Source organism: Amphiura filiformis, chromosome 16 (genome assembly GCF_039555335.1).
Source record: "Amphiura filiformis chromosome 16, Afil_fr2py, whole genome shotgun sequence".
Lineage (NCBI taxonomy): Eukaryota > Metazoa > Echinodermata > Ophiuroidea > Amphilepidida > Amphiuridae > Amphiura > Amphiura filiformis.
In genome coordinates this window covers 59,667,012-59,689,172 of record NC_092643.1, presented here as the reverse complement: position 1 = coordinate 59,689,172, position 22,161 = coordinate 59,667,012, and the positions used below count along the sequence as shown (strand labels likewise).

At 38.5% G+C, this 22,161-nt stretch overlaps 1 protein-coding gene across 1 annotated transcript; it reads left to right on the top strand.

Annotated features, from left to right (window-relative positions):
* Positions 1–90: 90 nt before the first annotated feature.
* On the top strand, positions 91–21,671 carry LOC140172776 (uncharacterized). The gene is made up of 17 exons (XM_072195904.1): positions 91–144; positions 485–550; positions 918–983; positions 1,331–1,396; positions 1,742–1,807; positions 2,427–2,496; positions 3,261–3,299; positions 3,440–3,478; positions 4,495–4,584; positions 5,634–5,692; positions 13,262–13,368; positions 13,562–13,773; positions 15,605–15,827; positions 17,069–17,124; positions 18,623–18,679; positions 20,085–20,144; positions 20,617–21,671. The coding sequence occupies exons 1-17, from the start codon at positions 91–93 to the stop codon at positions 20,643–20,645; spliced, it is 1,359 nt and encodes a 452-aa protein (XP_072052005.1). The 3' UTR covers positions 20,646–21,671.
* The last annotated feature ends 490 nt before the right edge of the window (positions 21,672–22,161 follow it).

Genomic DNA, 22,161 nt, shown 5'->3' with positions numbered 1-22,161 from the left:
TAATTATAGCACCCTTGCCTATGTTGCTCTATTGTCACATTCTTTGTCTTATTCGTAATTCATTTGTCAATGTTACAGGTAATACTACTCATGCGCAGACAACCCAAACTTCGCAAAGTATACAGACAACAGAAACCCCGCAAGGTATACCGCTTTATTGTCAAATACTTATTATACCATAACTCCTTGCAATATTCTTTTGTGATAAATAACAGATAATTATAGCACCCTTGCCTACGTTGCTCTACTGTCACATTCTTTGTCTTATTCGTAATTCATTTGTCACTGTTACAAGTAATACTACTCATGCACAGACAACCCAAACCCCGCAAGGTATACCGCTTTATTGCCAAATACCTTTAACACCGTTACTCCTTGCAATATTCTTCTATAATAACTAAATATAGCACACTTGCTTTATTATGTTGCTTTATTTCCACCAACATCCTTTGTCTTATTCGTAATTCGTTTGTCAATGTTACAGGTACTACTACTCATGCGCAGACAACCCAAACCCCGCAAAGTATACAGACAACTCAAACCCCGCAAGGTATACCGCTTTATTGTCAAATACTTTTTATACCATAACTCCTTGCAATATTCTTTTGTGATAAATAACAGATAATTATAGCACCCTTGCCTATGTTGCTCTATTGTCACATTATTTGTCTTATTCGTAATTCATTTGTCAATGTTACAGGTAATACTACTCATGCGCAGACAACCCAAACTCCGCAAAGTATACTGACAACCCAAACTCCGCAAAGTATACTGCTTTATTGTCATTATACATTTTACACCGTAACCTCTTGTAGTATTCTTCTATAATACCTAGAAGATAACCATAACACCCTTGCCTATGTTGCTCTATTGTCACATTCTTGGTCTTATTCGTAATTCATTTGTCAATGTTACAGGTACTTCTACTCATGCACAGACAACCCAAACTCCGCAAAGTATACAGACAACCCAAACCCCGCAAGGTATACCGCTTTGTTGTCATATACCTTTTACACCGTAATTCCTTGCAATATTCTTCTATATTAACTAAAAGATAACCATAGCACCCTTGCTTATGTTGCTCTATTGTCACATACATTATTTGTCTTATTCGTAATTCATTTGTCACTGTTACAAGTACTACTACTCATGCACAGACAACCCAAACCTCGCAAGGTATACCGCTTTGTTGTCATATACCTTTTACACCGTAACTCCTTGCAATATTCTTCTATGATAACTAAAAGATATTTATAGCACCCTTACCTACGTTGCTCTATTGTCACATACATTCTTTGTCTTATTCGTAATTCATTTGTCAATGTTACAGGTACTACTACTCATGCACAGACAACTCAAACCCCGCAAAGTATACAGACAACCCAAACCCCGCAAGGTATACCGCTTTGTTGTCATATACCTTTTACACCGTAACTCCTTGCAATATTCTTCTATAATAACTAAAAGATAATTATAGCACTCTTGCCTATGTTGCTCTATTGTCACATACATTCCTTGCCTTATTCGTAATTCGTTTGTCAATGTTACAGGTACTACTACTCATGCACAGACAACCCAAACCCCGCAAGGTATACCGCTTTATTGTCATATACCTTTCGTACCGTAACTCCTTGCAATGTTCTTTTATGGTACTAAAAGATAATTATAGCACCTTCCTTGCTTATGTTGCTCTATTGTCACATTCTTTGTCTTATACGTAATTCGTTTATCAATGTTACAGGTACAACTACTCATGCACAGACAACTCAAACCCCGCAAAGTATACAGACAACCCAAACCCCGCAAGGTATACCGCTTTATTATTAAGTACCTTTTACACCATAACTCCTTGCAATATTCTGTTATGATAACTCAAAGATAGTAATAGCACCCCCGGGGGGCACTCAACACAAATGACCATACGGATATGCTCCCCGGAAAGACCCCCCTTTTGGGTTTCGCAGCTCCGAAAGACCCCCTATATTTGACCAAAATACAGCTCCGAAAGACCCATGATTTTGATAATTTCAGCTCTAAAAGACCCAAAAATTGCTCATTCCTCATATTTCTTGTTTTTTCAGGCGATTTTCAACCAAAAAGCCAAGAAAGACCCTTGATTTTGACTTTTCGCAGCTCCAAAAGACCCCATTTTACTTGTTCACAGCCCGGTTCGCAGCTTCGAAAGACCCCTTTTACCGGTACGCCGTCAGCTCCCAAAGACCCACCACCTCATAATTCCGGGGGAGCATACCCACCAAAATTTTTGATGTGCCCCCCGGATAGCACCCTTGCTGCTCTATTGTCACATTCTTTGTCTTTTTCGTAATTCGTTTGTTAATGTTACAGGTAAATGACTACAGGATGTCCCTGTCTTCGTTTACTTCATCTTCTCATACCTTATTTTAATCCTTCATTGCCTTATTCAGTTATGTTCAATAACAGTTCAAATGGTGAATTGTGTTTCTACTCAATATTGGATGATCAAAGTGGTGGATGGTATTTCTATTTAACAATGTTGAATGGTTTTTTTAAAACAGGTTCATCAGGTTTGGCAATAACAAAATAAACAAGTTTTTAATTTGACAAAATCAGTTGAAGAAACTATAATACGTAGGTGAAACAAAAAGAACTTTCGGCTCGCGGTTTGACGAGCACAGAAGGGAGACGGAAAAACGAGCCAGTAAAAATACACCCAGTCAAAACGAAACGAATCCGAGAGCCATTTAAGAACTCAGCTATTAGTGACCGTGTAGCTAGGGCTAATCATATTATCAATTGGGTGGAGTCAAAAATCTGTTAGATCACAACATCAACAAGCTTCGATAAAGTCAGTGGTTCACTGACGAAACTGTCAGCAAGAAAATTGTAAGTTTCTTCAACTGGTTTTGTCAAATTAAAACTTGTTTATAATGTCGAATGGTGTTTCTACTCACTAATGCATAAAATTGGTGACTGGTGTTTCTATTCAATAGATTAAAATGGTTAATGGTGTTTCTACTCAACAATGTTGAATGGTGTTTCTATTCACTAATGCATTGGTGAATGGTGTTTCTACGCAACGGATTAAAATGGTGAATGGTGCTCTATTTTCACATTCTTTGTCTCATTCGTAATTCGCTTTATTGTGAAATACCTTTTACACCGTAATTTCTTGCAATATCCTTTCCTGATAACTGAAAGATAGTTATAGCCACCCTTGCCTATGATGCTCTATTTTCACATTCTTTGTCTTATTCGTAATTCATTTGTCAATGTTTCAGGTACAACTACTCATGCACAGACAACCCAAACTCCGCAAGGTACGCCGCTTTATCTTTTACATCATATCTCTTGCAATATCCTTTCCTGATAACTGAAAGATAGTTATAGCCACCCTGGCCTATGATGCTCTATTTTCACATTCTCTGTCTTATTCGTAATTCGTTTGTCAATATTTCAGGTACTACTACTCATGCACAGACAACCAAAACTCCGGAAGGTATGCCGCTTTATCTTTTACATATCTTCTTGCAATATTCTTTTCTGATAACTGAAAGACGGGTATAGCCACCCTTGCCTATGATGCTCTATTAATATTCTTTACCCATAGAGTGTAAAACAAAATTACAATCTATGGTTTACTTCATTCTTTACCTTATCCTTTCACATCTGGAAAAAAAGACAGATGCCATTTTAGCTATCAGGAACATCATTCAGAAATAGTTAAGAAGCAGAAGGAAGAGGAATAGTGGCTTCTTTTTATTGACTCCAAGGCGTAGTATACGACTGCAAAATCAGAGAACGGAATAGTTCCGATTTGAGAAAGGAGTAAGGCAAGGTTGTCTAAGTTCTCCTCTCTTCTACAACGCTGTTGGTGAAAAAACAATTATGAGAGAAGTCGAAACAGGTCTTCCAGAGAGAGCTGGTATTAAAAGCGGTTGGTGGTAGTAGAGCGATCTGGAGTATTAGATATGCAGATGATACAACACTACTTGCCAACAACAAGGAAGAGCTGAATAACATGACTGAGCAGCTTAGAATAGTGAGCAAGGATCAAGGACTCAACAATTCAAAGAAAAGCTATATGACAGTTCATGGAGAGGGAAAGATCAAGATAGAAGAGGACGAGATTGAAAATGTGGACCAAGTTTAAGTTCCTTGGTTCTGGTATCACACCAGTGGTAGACAGAGATTAAGATCAGGTTGGGAATAGCGAAGAGAGCAACAACAGACCTTGTGAAAGTATGGAAGTCCAATGTTTTTAGGTTCATTAGATGGTCCAAAACCTCGTTCAAGATGTACGTTCCCAAAATTAAAATGTGACCCAAAGCATGGAGGGAACGGAAAATATATAACAGCGGACATCGGAAAATGTCAAAACGTCAGACTATATTTTGGCTTTAAGTGAGAGTTAGTGGCAGACGTAAGTGGCAGGCAAGTATTTTGCTCTTTCAAACTGCCTTACGGATTATTGAATCATACTTTTAATACTGTAATGTCATTCTATTATAATAGGTTGTAAGCAAACCTGCAAGAACAATGGAACACTTCAAAAGGACTGCACATGCACATGTCTTCAAGGCTACACTGGAAAGCGATGTCAGAGTAAGTTGATATCCATTGAATGCTCTGGGTTTTTTGTTTTTTTTCCGTGGGACACCATGACATGTTCAGTTGTGTTTGATGTAGGCCTGTAAATTGAATACATGAATACAAAACCCACCCAAGTCCATGGGAAGTGATTTTGAGAGAAAAACCTGTGTATTATTTTAATTCCTTCAGTTAGATTTACCTGGTCAATATGGTAAGTTTTAAGTGCAAATGAGTGGATTAACCTGTATTAGGTAAACCGATTAGCATTTCAGGGACTTCGTGGGGTTCATTTTAAATGCTGGACTTGGGTGGTTTTTTTAATCATATACAAAGACAACAAATGAGATTACCATTAGTAAGATAATACAAAATAAAGCACATAGGTATGTATAATGTTGATAAGCATTCTGCCATGTAAATAACCACACACTTTCCTTTATTAAACCCATTTTTTTTCAAAAGTCACTCTCCAGATATGAATGTGTTACAAGTGGACTTTTATACATACTGGATTCCAATCAATGTGTTACAAGACTCAAATCATGGAATTGAGTGCTTCTTTCATACATGCTACTTTTCACATGCTCAATAGACACAGAAGATGAATTTGAGTTGTTCTTTCATACATATGACAGCCTACGTATAGCAACAATTTCCGATGCTTAACTCAATTTGGCCAAAGTATGGACTTGGGTGGGTTTTGTAATCATATATTCAATTGTTTATTCATCAGTCTTTTTATCACTGTTACTTAATAACATTATAGTACCATATCACCGTAATTTCCGTATAACCCGTCCCTATCTTACCCATTAAGTGTCATTATACGTGAATCGCCGAGCGCCGGTAGCGACCTAGGCTACACCGGCCTTACACTGTAAGGATTAGATAATACCTACGCTCCCTGTAATCCAATACAGTGGGTGCTAACGCACATGGTTTATATTTGCCTTTGTACCACGTAACAAACTTTAATCCTTTTGAAATAAACGACTTTTTGTTTTGAAACTTAACAATCAATTTTGGTAAGTTTTAAACAATTGCTTTGCTTATTTCTGTAGAATTAGTTAAAGAAGTTGAAAACGGAGTTGAAATCCTCTTTGCAGAAGATATATCGCATGTAAGTATTATCTAGGTCCCTTATTTATAAACCATTGCATACTATTACGTTAGCTTACATTTTCACTTTAGTTTTCAAAATGTCAAAATACCGTAAAACCTCGTCTAGAAGCATGCAGAGTATTTTTTTATGAAAGGTAAATTGATACGACACAGTCGCAAATGGTTGGTTTTACTATAATACTTGTTTGTATACTCTTGTATCGGTACTTTATTTGCTCAAACTCCAAAATGTTATAAAGTTGTTTATGCAGGGCACCTGGATTAATTTAGCTTTCGTCAAAAACACTCTATATGCTCGTAGACGAGGTTTTACGGTATACCAGTACCGAATGGTTTGCCGAATGGTTTCATTGATTTTTGCAAGGCATCAGGAAAATGGAGGTAGGAGAATGATTCATGGATGTGGCGTGTGGAAGAAATTACCAACCGTAGAAGAAAAGGTACTTCCAGTTCCAAGGACTGGGGAACTCACAAGAAAGAATGTTCGCTTTTCCATGACTATACCCCCATAGGGCACTGGATGACCTCGAATCTCGTCTTGTGTGAACTCATCTTGTCTTGTGTGTTTATTACGTGTTAAAGTGTCATTATCATGATTATGCCCTTTAAGAAATAACCACGTGACACAATTCAACCCTCACAAGACGTCAGCCATCTTTGACTGTAGTCCAAACACCACTTCCGTGAATCCTTCTTCCATGACCATTCTGATCAATTGCAGAAATTAATTACACCATTTTTTGGCGACCAAAGGCATCTGGACTTTTTGAAGAATTGTCTCTACGTTCAATCTGATTTCCATTAATGTATTCCACCATTGTTAAAAGCACTGGAATACGCACATAATATCATCACAGGTGCCGGTGCACACCGACATCGCCTGGCTAATAATTACTTGGTACAGCAGAGATACTAAAATAAATACCCGGGATCGATACACGTGAATGTGCTATGCACGATTTTGATATTCACACGAAAATCTTTGGATACCGGGGTAGGAAATGATGAATATCTCCCGTAAATGATTTCGTCTAAAGAAACCAGATGTTGTTCCTTGCACTTGAATATACGTGTTGAACAGATATGATAGTCGTTAGCTAGCGTCTTGAGAAAGAAGCTTGCGTCTTGAACTCAAAAACTGACAATAATTCTGATTTTATATGTGCCGAACTATATAGCACAGTGTATAGGCCAATCGTGGAGGTAGTCTAAAAGCAGTGACCTATGGCGTACCATGCTCACTGCACACAGCGAGGTCAGTCACCGGGCTATTGTCAGTAGCCTTAGTCAGATCATCAGATGTCCTTCGGCCCATTATGCGTCTCAAAACTATTAAACAGGTCGGAACAAAATGGCCATGCGTGGCGGTGGATTCAACCTACCATGGCGATTTCTGCCATGAAGATATCGGGGCGATGACACTGTGCGGTGGTGACACTTTCCATCCAAAGAACATTGCCATTTAATAGTACGTAATGTGCATGGAATCGACAGGATACTATTAGATGAATTCGACATAATACGGGACATATTTTGGTCCATTTTGAGGGTAGTGGGGCAGATGCTTGGCAGACATTGAATATTCGCATTCTTTATCCTCCAAATGCTTGTCAGATGCCACTTAATAAATACCGAACGCGTCATTTAAAATATAGGCATAATTATGTTTTCATTTCTTAAATTTCATTTCTACAATGGCTATATAATCTCATGTATTTTTATCCACGAGGACATGCTTCTTTAAATCCAATTATGTTTGTAAAATTATACGATGATCTGTATTGCATTGGATACAATACATCATATTCCACAACTTGAGGTCATCATTTGATCTATGATCGTTGTGTAGAGGTTATAGGACTAAGCCATTGAGGATGCGAATATTTTGGTGTATCACTAGGATCCACAACATGCTCATCTATCAGGGCACATTTCTTTAACCCCAATACATTTGCACATCCATTGAATGATCTTTGAAAATTTTGGTACACAAACTCATACTCCGCAAATTGATGTCAAATTTTGCTTTATGATTATTTAGTTGATGTTATTGAACTGTGGCATTGGGATGAGACCATTGTGGTCCATAGTGTATGTGAATAATTTCACCTGTCAGTTGCTGGAGACAAGTCAACTTCCCATCACCTGGTCGCATTCAATTTGATAATACTCTATTACTACCGTTCAATTATTGGGTTTTTTTTATCTTTCAATATTCAATAATTGTTTTTGAGGTATAAATAAATGCCTTGAGAACCTTTCAATTTGTTATTAGCAATATACATAAAATATCATAACAAATAAGGCTATAAAGGTGCTGGTTATAATATTTGCTCCTATGGTCACAGTTCGATCAGCTAAAACAAAACGTATTGAACCGAAAAGTAACAAATTGATTCATATTAACAGTTTCCAAGCAACTAAAGCGTCAAGGTCACCATTAATAAAGTGCAACGTATGCTCAAGCTTGCTTTTGGTTAAGCTTGGCCAATCAACTAATGAATGAGTGACGATATAATCATAAGGTTGAACTAATGGACATTCACCTTTTTGTTTTGTTTTTAACAGAAGGAAAAATATAAGATATTATATGTATGTGCATAATAATATTCGCCACTTGCACGGTTCCGCCATTATGCACTATGTGCGGGAGAGCCTCGAACTGGCAGCATACATGAAAGGAAGAATTACGTAACCTTACACAGAATGTTATATGACTGGTTCAATTCCCATTCATGTATGCTGCCAGTTCGAGGCTCTCCCGCACATAGTGCATAATGGCGGAACCGTGCAAGTGGCGAATATGGTACACTTGTCCGGGTAAATGTTCCATTGCTGCATTGAGCATAAGCATAATCCATATCTGCGTAATATTATTATAAGTTCATCATCTTGTGTTAAACCATGCAAGAATATTCTCATGAAATCTACGTAATAAACAACATGGGATGTTGTATACCAGAGGGCAGAATAACCCACATGCCATGCTTACTACCATGTGGTTGGTTCTCTGTTTGTGTTTGACATCGGTATAGAGGATATGCAAATGCAATACGACGTCACTCATAACAGAGTCATTCTCATTTAAATAAAATTTTGTCCTCCATAAGGTACCACGGGAAAATTCGCATGATAATACAATAAAACGTGTGATAGGTACATGTATGAATGGCTGTGGAATCGATCTAGAGACCTGTCCCTCTGTCATCTTAAGCTATCTTAGAACTGGCCTCCAGCATTCCGGTTGCTTTATACGCTGGCGAAGTTAAGTAATAATCGCATTAACTACCATAGCAATAGGTGAAAACAATTTTTGAATATACGCTGGCGAAGTTACGTAATAATCGGATTAACTACCATAGCAATAGGTGAAAACAATTTTTGAATATACCGCGCTGCACGCTGCACTGATACGTTCATGCGGTACCTCTGCATTGAACCATATCATACTGACCACTTGCACCTGTAAGATTAGTATCTTTGAAAGACCAGTATTGTATTCAATCTATACGCAGGTGATGAGTTTAACCTGCATGTAGTGCAGCGCGATATGTTCAAAATTGTTTTCACCTATTGCTATGGCAATTAATCCGATTAATTACGTAACTTCGCCAGCGTATACCGCGCTGCACTGATACGTTCACGCGGTACCTCTGCATTGAACCATATCATGCTGATCACTCGCACCTGTAAGATTAGTATCTTTGAAAAGACTGGTATTGTATTCAATCTATGATTGCAGACATACACAGGTGATGAGTGCAACCTTCTTGTAGTGCAGCGCGATGTATGTAAAAATTGTTTTCATTTTTGATAGTTAATCCGAATATTACATCACTTCGCCCGCGTATACCACTTTAACTCTGAATTATCTGTTTGCAACAAAAGTACAATTGGGTATTTTTGTGCACATGTAGTGGCCAAAAGTATTGCAACATCGTTGAAAATGACGAATTCGGCAAACTGTCAGTTGAACATTCATTTTATCCTGTCGATTTCATGTGTAATTTCATATTATTACGTACTATAAGTGACAATGTATTTGGCGACCAGTGTAAAGTAGTCCATACAGGACCAACGCAATATTTAGCACTAATAATCAACGCCGTCAGGCGTTGGTCCTTATAGATTGGTGCTCTACCCCCAGCAGCGCAATCGAATTACCATAAGCAGTGACCTGAACCAACCCAGTTAATGACAACGTAATAACTCCAAATATGGTTGGTAACCCCGCCCATCATTTAACCGCATCTGTTATGTAACTGGGACGAGTACGCTAGTCATCTCAATCGATTGATTTTGAGATTGCATGGATCAAAACACTTCACATTTTTAAAGTAGCTTGGTTTACCAGTGTAGGCCTAAATCGTGATATCATATTGATTAATTTTAAAATCAGTGTCATTATATTAGTTCGGTTCTATTTTGGAAATGTGCTTATATAAGCATCAAGCGGCAAGTTGGTACTCCGTGACCCTCAAAAAAGACCCAAAAGACCCTCAAACACCCTACATACTCATAGTCATATAGGAGGCAAAAATTAAAGATGCTCCAAATTCACTAAAAACATGTCAAATTATTTGTCTGGGTCTAAGGATCACAGTGTAACATATTTGCACGTAGGACACATAGTTACCAAGTTTTGAGGCTCGACAGGTCCAAGGTCAATTTGCATGCTAAGGGTGAAAAATTACAAGTTACTCCGATTTTCGAAAAATGGTTGCAAACTGACATTCTTCAAGTTCAAGGGATTCTTAGATTAATCACTTAATCGTTGGTTCATTCAACCAACCAATAAAGTATTCAACAAACAATCAAGAAAACAATCAGAATTATTTAATGAATTGATAGATTAATTTAATTTAATTGATATGGTCATCCTATCTATCAATATAATATAATAATATAAATAGAATCACAATAACTTATTAGATTGATATGAATTAATAGTCAGTCAAGCATTAAACTACTCAACAAGCATCAATTGATAATCATTCGTTTGATCAATCGATCAATTATGATTATTAACAAATTACATTGTATTCTCGTAATTAATGTACCGTATCTTGGTGTTAAAATATCAATCAATTTTAATTGAAAGTAATCGAGTCAAGCAACCACTCAATTTATAATCAGTCTCTCAATTGGTAGGTCTTCATGTCTTACACTAGGATCCACAACATGCTCATCTAATGAGGGCACAATTCTTTAACCCCAATACATTTGTATATTCATTGAATGACCTTTGAAAATTTGGGTACAAAAACTCATACTCAGCAACTTGAGGTCAAATTTGCATTATTGAGTATTTAATTGAGGTTATTGAACTTTGTCATTGGGATGAAAATCATGGTATTATACCCCCTTAAAGTAAATAAATGAGTGAAACCAAAAGTTTTTATGAAGCGTGTGTCTTCCAATTCTATATTTTTCTTAAACATGTTAAACGAATAGGCCAACTATCACAATTAATAGAGGTTGTGCATATGACGTATCATACCGTATATATGGTGGACTCCTCAAATCCATTCAACAAAGGCATGATTGCAATCTACCGAGACAGTTCGTCTCACACACATAACAAATGCACTACGATCAAATAGGTTGATGACAACATTTGATTGAATGGACTGCACTGCCCAATGATTAAACATCGGTTCAAATCCTTTGTTTGTAGCCAATCAATAATTTCAAGCACAACCTCTACAAAAATAGTAACGAATCGTGGTTAAGGGTAGACGAGGTATTGTTGGTCGAAGCAACCTAAAAATCGATTGGCATTATCTAGATCAATATATTATTGAAAATTAACACCTTGATGTTTTGCAAAAGTTCATTCTACAAATCGTATACTTTGCAAACTTGCTTAATTTATTGTTGTTAATGAGTTACGTACGTTTTACAAAAGTGTTGTTGTTTCAGCCCTCTTTACAACGTAACTCAAGAACCGCAGCACCTATAAAAGTTTATCTGTGATATTTTAATTCTTCTACACGCTCGCTAGGAATTGAGCAATGCAGTTTTTGCCAAAGCTCACTACAATTCGTAAGATGCTGTGAACTACCAAATCACAACAGTTTAAATAATTAATAACCTTAACCAGGACAATATTAAATGTAGTGATGACAAAAGGAACTGATTGTGTGCTACCTACAGGTCAGTGAACTGAGGGTAAAACCGAGTATTATAATAGCATTAACACATATGCAACTGAAGAGGATTAATAATCAATTTTGTTACGCAATACTGGTGTCAATCCCAAGCTAGAAGCTAGTGTTCTGGTAGCAGGTAGGCAAGCCACACCTACTGACAGCTATTGATGATATTCAGTCGATCGGATTGGCTGAATATCATTAGTAGCTAATCAGTAGGCGTGGTCAATCAGTTTGACAATACCCCCGACTTTCCGGGAAGGATTTGTCGAATGTAGAAGGACCCACGCCTGACGGCGTGGACTATCGTACTAAATGGAGCGTGGTCCTCCTTGAAGGACTAGTGTAAAGGCATCTGGATATTTTGTGTTGTGGACTCAAGTTTCTACTTTATGCATTTTCATTCAAACGGATTACTGTTTTTTTTGCCATTGTAAGCACAGAGAAACACCCGCATTCTGGCAACACAGTGGACATATCATTGATTACCTTAATCTTATGCTGGTTTCATACTTTCCTGCCGCTTGCCGTTTTGCCGCCCTGACGACGATTTTGCTTTATCGCGCAGTCGCACCAGAAACGCTAGCGGTGATCAGCGGCAAGCCGATATATCGATCACTCCACCGCTTTGCCCAAAGCAACAGATCGCTAGGAGTTGAATTCAAGTCAACTCGGGAGCGGTGCAGCTCTGAAGAAGAAACGATTTTGGTGATGCTGAACGCCCGGGGGCACTCCCACTTTGGAGGGGACGCGTATGTAGGGCCGGCTGTTAAGACCCCCTTTTTTTAACATCGCTGTCACCCAATGAGCCCATATTTTTTTACGAACACATGCTCTGTCACCCGAAGACCCCCTCCCCCCTTTTCCATTTGATCTGTCACCCAAAGACCCTTTCAAGTTCAATTTGAACAGGAACTTTCATTTATCACTGATTTTGTTACTTATTTTGAAAAAACAAAAAGAAATTTGAAGCCATTTAGAACTATAAATTCGTTGTTCGAGGTTTCTGTGGCGCTGTTTCGGCTCTCACCCAAAGGTTCCATTTAAGAAAAAAGGTCATGTTCTCATAGCTCACCCAATGACCCCATTATGTTTTTACATTTTGCTCTCACCGAACGCCAAACATCATGCTCTCACCCAATGACCCCATATTTTTTTACATTTTGCTCTCCCCGAATGCCCCTTACTGCGAAAGTGCCCTACACCTTTATCCATTTCATATTGAAGTCCCCGGGGGGGGGGGCTGAACAGGCAACTTTGAAGTGTTCCGCTCTGCTTGCAGAAAAGACGACAAGAGGCATGATGAAGCGTCATACCGCTCAACGGCAAGCGGCAGAAAGTATGAAACCAGCATTACAAAGAACAAAGAATTCATTATTTTTGGGTTTTTTATGGTATTTTCTTGTAAATTTCAGTACACCAGTGAGTTTGAAATGAAGCTGCGAAAATCTGTGTCCACGATTGTGACAACCTACTGCAATGAGAACTTCAAGTCATGTTGTATCACTGATAAAAATAAAAGGTTAGTTCCCTTGTTGTTAATATAGCAAACAATTACCAGAACAAAGTAGTTTTTCCATTTCCTGGAATACCGTGGTTTTCTCATCTTATAATTCCATGATCTTCTTGTAATATGAGAGATCTTTAAACGCAAACACAAAACGTTTTTGGAAACGTTTAAATGTCGGGTTATACCTAATTATCTACCATTTCAGATCAGGAACATTTGAATTCATTGACTACACGGATGTCCTCACGGCCCAAGGTTACCCAATAGAGGATGACACTGAAGAAGAACCAGCGTATGTGACTATGGTTGTCATTAAACTACCATCCACAACTGATTTATGTGAGAATGGAGCACAACCAGCAGCAAGACGCAAGAGAGACCTGGATACGATTCTGGATCGGAGACGAAGAGCAGAAGGTAGAAATATAAATTTGATCTATAGTATTATAGTACACTCCTCAAAAGAATTAAAGGATCAGTTGAATAGAATCAGAATTTTAGAAAACATTGGATATGACGATAATATCATTGATAATTGTGCTTGATCTTTCATTACGTCACTTGTTCACTAAGCTGTGTGTGGGTCTATACGTCACATTAGTGGGTATAAGATGCCCTCAATGTATCCCCGGGGGTAGGGAAATTCGTTAATGTAACCGTACAAAAGATGACCACCCGGCCCCCTCCTCGTTTCTCTGAGGGTAGGGGTCTTAATCGTGATCATTAAATGGTACAGAACGACAGAACATAATTATAGAGTATTCATTTATGCATTACGTTGCACTAGTAAGGGAGCTCAATTATGACCCCTCCCCTCGGATATGTGAGGAGGGGGCCGGGAGATCATCTTTTGTGCGGTTACATTATTGACTTTCCCCACCCCGGGGATATATTGGGGCATCTTATACCCACTAATGTAATGACGTATAGACCCAAACACACATCACATACACAAACCCATCTCAATATGTGACTTGACCTTGACCGTGGTGACGTTTGAAAAATGGCTTCAAAATCGAAATTTTAGCCTCCATTTTCCCCCTCCCCTCAAGATGTGGGTGATAGCGGATATTTGTATTGAGTCAATTTTGTTTACAACTTAGGGAACAAGTTATGTAATGAAAGATCAAGCACAATTATCAATAATATTATCATCATATCCAATGTTTTCAATAATGCTGATTATATTCAACTGATCCTTTAATTCTTTTGAGGAGTGTAGTTCAATTTTTCAAGCATCGTGCCACTGGCTTAAGCTATCTATTTACTTGGCATTAATTCCCTGCCGGATGAATAGAGATACATAAGAATACTGTAATCGGTATGTAGAAACGAAACATTCCACCATAATATCGGAATTAATAATTTGACCTAGGTAATTTGATCACTATTAGGGGTCATAAAAGTTACAGTCGAGTCTCTTCCCCTTTTGCTTGATGCTTGAAGATGTTAATCATGTTAATTCATATTTCTTCTCATCTTCTCTTATTTACAAACCCACAGTTATTAAAGGTTTCCGCGTTACCGCCCTCCTCTAAATATTTTACTGTGGACTCCTGCGAATACCTGCTTTTCATTCTCATAACCCTAACTCCTCCAAGGTTTTTTGATATCGGAAGGGAAAGAAGAAGCAAAAAATGAGAGAAGATGAACAAAGAAGTCCTTTCGAACTATAGACCCCTCGCGTGCAAACCACAGGATCACCGACCGGAAGCGACGGGGTTTCGCTGGCCCAGTCAGCGATTCCGTGCATAAGGTTAAGGGTGATTGCATCATGGTATCACGTGGGATGTATGTATGCGCAGCGGTTTTCCTTGTTGGATTTTGTGCGGCGTGTTAGGGTTAATTAACATAGGCCTCAATCTAGGAATATATAATGCTCAACAATGTATCCAAATGACCAATGTGGTCTAATATCTAGAAACAGTAGTATCTAGTAATGATCTAATTGGGTTAAGATCTTCTTTTGTAATATATGAGTCACCCGAGGTAATTGTCTAAGGTTGAGAGTCAGTTACAGTGCTATGCTAGAGGCACTGCTTGATGGAATGAATTATTGCCGTTATTGCGAAATTACACTATGTTTAAGGGGATTTGTAACGTAATGATCACCTTTACATAATGCACACAGATACCTTAACATACATAACGCAATCAGTCACGTTTAGCAAAAAGCTTATTAAGCACCATTTACTTATTATGTCATTCATAATGTAAACAAATACTTTTTATTTCATAATTTTCTCAGTCGAAGTATACTTTGATCAGGATACACTGTTGGAAGTTATTGAAACAAACATGGCGGCCCTTGAGGATGATCTGAACGTCACAATGGCAGACATCAGGGCAGGATCTGTTTCTTCAGGAAGCAAACCAAAGAACATTAATCCTGGCATCATTGCTGGTGCAGTTGTTGCTGTGTTATTAGCTGTCATAATCGTCACGGTGATCGTCATCGTTGTTGTTAAGAGGTAAGGTACCATAATTATCTTCCATAATGCTGGTTTCATACTGCTGCTGAGCGGCGTGACACATCCTCATGCCGCTTGCACTTGTCTGCAAGTGGGGCGGCACACCGCAGAGGGGCAGCGGCATGACTCTGAAAGCCACTCTTGCCGCTCAGCACCACTTCAAAATCGTATTTTATTCTCAAACGTCAGAGCGGCACCGCCCCGAGTTGACTTGAATTCAACTCCCAGCGGTGCTGCCGCTTGGGCAAAGCGGTGGAGTGATCGATATATTGGCTTGCCGCTGGTCACCGCTAGCGTTTTTGGTGCGACTGCGCAGTGAAACAAAATCATCTTCAGAGCGGCAGGAAAGTATGAAACCAGCATTAGCCAGCTGACATCAGGTGACAATAAATATGCATACAAAAGCTATGCCTTCCTCGAGTTTGTAAAGTAAAATCAAATTTTGTAATTTTTCTCAAAAACTACATTTTTTGCAGTAATCTGCTATGCTAGTTTGGTTTTTTTGTGTCATTTCCTTTCTGAAAATGTATACTTTTAATTGAACGGTGGTATCGTCTGTAAATAAACCTGTTTTTAATGTACATGACAAATGTCATTCATAGAATAAAAAGGAGCGGACCAAGAATTGATCACTGGGGCACACCAAAACCTCTTATGTTTTGTGTCGGTGACAATCCTATGTTGAATGAAACTATTTAGTATTTTCTATTTGTGAGATAGTTACTAACTAAGGGTCTTTTTATCTTTTCAGTTTCTGTTAATCTATAATGTTCAGAAACGAAAATGCAAAGAATTATATTCGAGGTTAAGTTTGAAGTACCAATTCATATAATTATTTCAATAGAGGTGGTTGCCTGCTATGCTGTCAATTATGCTGGATAAGACAAGATAATAACTTGGGAACACCGGTATTTTTCGTGGTCTATCGCCCTTCTCGCTCATGTCCTCTTATACCTGCAAGCCTTTGATGATGTTAAACTGGTCCACATTAATGTGACACTTTAAGTCAAATTTGCATATCACCATGCTCGTAATGCCATGGATGACGTTGCAGGGCCATCACCAGGGTGAAGGGAGCTAGAGGTGCAATCGGAAGGTCTACCTTTGGACCAGACAGTCATAATTGGTTTTCTTCATCGTCATCATCATCATAAGCATTATCGTAAATTCGTACTCATCGTCGATGCCGTTTATATGATTATAACCAGCAAAGACAATTACTTTTTTTTTTAAACTTACAGTAAAAACAGTCACAAAAACAAGACGGAAGATAAATGGGCATCGAAGAATAATGATGGTAAGTCCTAAAGAAACTTGATATGAGCAACGATCTTTATCTTTTTCATTTGATTTAGTAGGCTTGTCTCGTTACAATTTTTCTTAATGTGATATTGCTTAATGTAATTTATTGATGCCCTTGAAGGGGCATTTCGTGATCCACCGCCACATCCTCCCACTTTTCTCAAAAAAAGTTGAGATTTTTATACCATCGGAAACTTATGGCTACATAATGTTTCTGTGCAAAAATATTCATTCGCTTGGCAGAAATATTGTCAAATTTGTGTATTTATGTTCTGTTAATAGAACAAAATTAACAAAACAGTGGCCTATGGCGCACAATTATATAATAACATCATCATGGTTAAGTCGCAAAAAAAAAATCGAAATCAAGCTTTTTTCTTGGGTATCTACTAAGAGGATGCTAGAATCACGAAATACTCCTTCAATAGGCCTAAATGTAGTTGCTTGCAACTAGTCTAGATTGATGACTTATTTACTTTATGATAATATTTTGTACCCTTCAAACATAGTGTTAAATGTAATTGTTTCGTTTGTTTCTTTGTTTGATTGAATATAATTATATGTAATTATTGTTTGTTATGTTTCAAATATGCTTTATGTTATAGATTAAACATTTAGGCCTATTTGCTAATTTGGTGTTTTATTTCAAGCTAATGTTTGCACAGCAGTTACGGTCAAGGGCGGAACCAGAGGGAGACGTCCCTTCCCCCTCCAAAAAATGGGGAATTTTGCATGAGGGGCCAACACCCATTTCACAAACCTGGATCCGCCCCTGGCTTAGTAGACAACCTATGGATACGGCCACTAAGCAAAACAAAGGTTCGTTGTCTGTGTGGCAGGTCACATGGGAAAAAGTAAACACGGAACAAGGGCACACGCCACAAGGGAACAGCCTATGGATACGAGGCCTAATGCTCTTCTCTTTGGAACCATCGGCTTACCCACCATTGGCTCAATTCCGTCAGATCTTGCTTTAAGAGAGAGTGAAATAAACCAACCCAGTAATAAAAGAGGCTCTTCCTTTTTCATGATATGAATCGTCTAAAATGAATCTCACTGGCTGTTATTTTGTCCCCTCCATGGTCTAAATTCAAATAACCTTTACACTAGCCAAAATGTAGGCATACCCCAATAACATTAACTATGTGATATGCTACTGATGCACAAGCTACATAATAAGGAGCTGTACGATAATGATGAACCCTGGTAGAGGGTAAAATTGGGAGAGCAAAAATTTATGGGCAAGTCAGAAGGGGGAGGCAATCAATTTGGTGCGGGTCAAAAAGGGAGGCAAGCGATTTTTGGCATATATATTGATGGGCACCTTTAAAATAAAATGCTCTGAAGTAAGCGTTTGACGTTGAGAGGTAGAGGGCATGCTAAAAGGGGGAGTAACATTTGGCAGGCCGTCCGGAAATTTTACCTCCCTCCTTCCACCGGGTTTCATAATGATTGCACAGTCCCTAAATGTGTCCACATTTTCTTGCTTCTAGCTGTTCCACCCGTGTTTGTTGTCAATCCTAACGTAGTTGTAGCAAATTCTGTACCTGGTAAGTGTAATTTTCATGTCCTGTGCAGGGGTGTGGGTGTGTGTGCAAGGGGGGGGGAGAAGGTGGGTGGGGTGGGTGGTGATTGTGACTGTGGGGATGGTGGGTTTGTGGGTGATTGTGACTGTGCCACTGTGAGCATTAGTGGCAGCACCAGGATATCCGGGAAAGGGGGTGGCCAGGCATGTCAGCGTTGTTGAAGGGGTCGTGGTGTGTTAAGGGGTATCATTGTGTGTAAGGGTGTAGGGTGGGTTAAGAGCGTTTGGTTGGGTTGAGGGTTCTTGGGATGGGTTAAGGGTTGTTAGGGTGGGTTGGGGTGTCACATTGGGATAAGGGGTGTCATGGTGTGTTAAGGTGTCATGGTGGGTTTAAGGGGTGTCATGGTGGGTTAAGAGGTGTCAGGGTGGGTAAGGGGTGTCAGGGTTCTTCATGGTTGTCAGAGTGGATTAACAGGTGTCATGGTGGGTAAGGGTGTCAGTGTGGGTTAAGGGGTGTCATGGTGTGTTAAGGGTGTCATGGTGGGTTATGGGGTGTCATGATGGGTTAAGAATGGCACGGTATACTAAGGGTGCCTTGGTGTGGTATTGGGTGTTAGAGTATGGGTTACATCTTTTGTTAAGGGTATTAGGATGGGTTAAGGGTTGTTAGTGTGGGTTAAGGGGTGTCACGATTGGTTAAGGGTGTCACATTGGGTTAAGGAGTGTAAGGGTGGGTCAAGGGGTGTGAGGGTGCATTAAGGGGTGTTAGGTTGGGGTTGTTTGCTTAAATGGTGTTTGTTGTGTGTGTGTTGCTTTGATACGGTACCTGCATAATAATAGTCACCTTATCCTTGTGCTTGTTTGTGTATGTGTGTGCTTAAATTTATTTTTTTTTATGTGGTGAGTGAGCAATACTCGGGAGTGGGACACTTTCAACTAAAAGTCATTATGTTTCTACTTGTCTGTCTGCCTCTGTTTGTATGTGATGCCAGGGCTGTAGCCAGGATGTATTGGGGGCAAAAAGTGCTCCCTTTTTCATGAAAATCAGTTTACAAATCGCCAAAGGTCAAAAAGGTTCACTTTGCGAGCTTTGCGAGTGAAAAAAAGCATTGCTTTAATGCTTTTTCGGTCCAAAAGCGTTCCTCTGTGTTTCAGTTGGTTGGAGCAACGTGCTAGTATTGCGAAGGTTGCCGGTTCGAATCCGGTCAGATGCATTTTTTTCAACGTTTATGTGCGCTGGCTGCTCTAGGGAAAGATTAAAATAAGTTTATATGCATTCTTGTCAAAAATGGCCACTTTTAGGGAAAAATCTACTTTTTCAAAATCAACCCTCCAAATAAAAAAATAAATCCTGGCTGCGCCCCTGACCTTAGACAAGATCTTTCTCAAATTTGTGAAAGTAATGCTACTTTTCTGCTCCATTCTGTCAGATGTGACAGCAGTACAGCAAGTTCCTCTTTCTCCAATAGAAACCACAGAAAAGGGATATGGTAAGTCACATGGTTTTAATGGATATTCATTTGTGTTAATGGGTGTCAATCCCCGGGGACAGGGAGACGTTCCCCCCTACACACACACCTTTCGGCAAAATGACCCATTCTTTGTTCTTTTCAGCCACTTTTTGAATATTCCGGCCGATTGACCCCCCCCCCCCCTCCCCATTTCAAGCCGGATTGGCACTGATGTTTGTATTACTTGAAAAAGTACATGGCACGCCCGGGGGCAGGATGGCACGATATGAACTTTAACTTCAAATGAAAAGTTATGGAGGGATTGTTGGAATGCCAATGGACATCCCCTGATATCAAAATAAACAAGTACCATTCAAAGTAACAAGTAACATTCACAAAGACCACAAGAAGACATTTTTTCATGCTATTAATGCTCAAGTATTAGTGCCCAATTAAAGTACTACTAGTATTTGGTTGTCATTTAGCCATTTATATATATTTTTTGTTTCAGATGTGTTGTCCACTGAAGCGTCACCTTAAGCCACGACGATGCCTTATTTTACAAAAGACGTGGACTAGACATAGTCTGGTACCGTACTATATCTATTAATTGAACTTGTATTGACAAAGTTTGCGCCACAAAATAATATAAATTATATAAGCAATAAGGGGGAAATGTTTTGTAAAATACACATTCCAGCAAACACAAAACGTTTTACAGAAAACGTTTAAATGTCGGGTTATATAAAGGGAATAAAACATTAATAATACATTCAGAAAACAATTTTTGAAAACTTTGCTGCTAAACATAGTAACATATTATAAGCGTTGACAAATTATTTGGCACAAATATTTGCCAAAACGATTTTGTGATAACATTTTGACAGCATTTTAAAAATGTAGTTGTAGTGTTTTTTAATTTAAACTTTTAAAAATGTTATCATGACCTCTATATATCCCGGCATTTATCAAAACGTGTTGACCAAAACCATAACGTGTTTAGGCCCTATAACACGTTTATAACGTTTTAAAAACATTTTGTGTGTGCGTTTTTCAGTACTGCATGTGTTTAGTCCACCTTTTCTGATAGCGTAAAAAGGTCCAGTGAGTAGGGCTATGCACCAGAACGACTTGGAAGAAGTAGGCTTTTTAATAAACACCAAAAGTCATTTTTATATCACCCGACTATTATGTTTTCCAGCTAATAAAATCTGAATTTGAAAAAATATATTTACTTGTACTCAATTCAAAGCATTAAAGTACCACAATGTCAGGCACATCTTTTTGCTGAATCCTTTTATAAAAAATAAAATGGATGTCAAGTTAAATTGGGGGGGACTTTAATAGAAAATTGTTGATGCTGTTGAAAACATGCTAGATCTTTATATAGATAAAGGTTCTTATGAAGAACCTTAAATAATTACACAAAAACTTTAAAAGTTTTACAAAGGCGTAACAACATTTTACGACATGAAAGCCATTCTGTAATAGCGTTTTTAAAACACTTCAAAGACCAGAAACAAACCATTTTGGGATTTTCAAGAACACTAAGAATTCTTCTCTAAGAGTCAATATCTCTTTCTTCCATGGAGTCAAGCTGTAGAAATGTTTTTCTTACATTACATTTTTAAAGAACAATACAATTTGTCTAAGTTAATAATAGTATCATATTCCCTCCTCTACTAAGTGCTACTTACAGAATGCCGGGACAGAATCTTTCAAGTGACAACTAAGGGACTGTTCAATATTTATGCCAGAGGGTGTAGAAGTTTTGACAAAAAAATTTGTGCTCCATCTCGCGTCCGCTCATAATTTTCGGATCCCCCTCCCCTTTACTTGTTTTCCACCCCCACCCCCTTTTCTCCATATAAACTTAACATTCCCCCTCACGGTTCAAGTTAAAATTCAGATCCCCTTAAGACCCCCAAAAATCGGATACCCCTTAACCCCCCTGGTGTAAATATTGAACGGTCCCTAAGCATCTCTTTTTCAATACACCTGTATACCAATATTTGTACAAATATGATTTGACATCAGATTACAAATATTGCTGAAA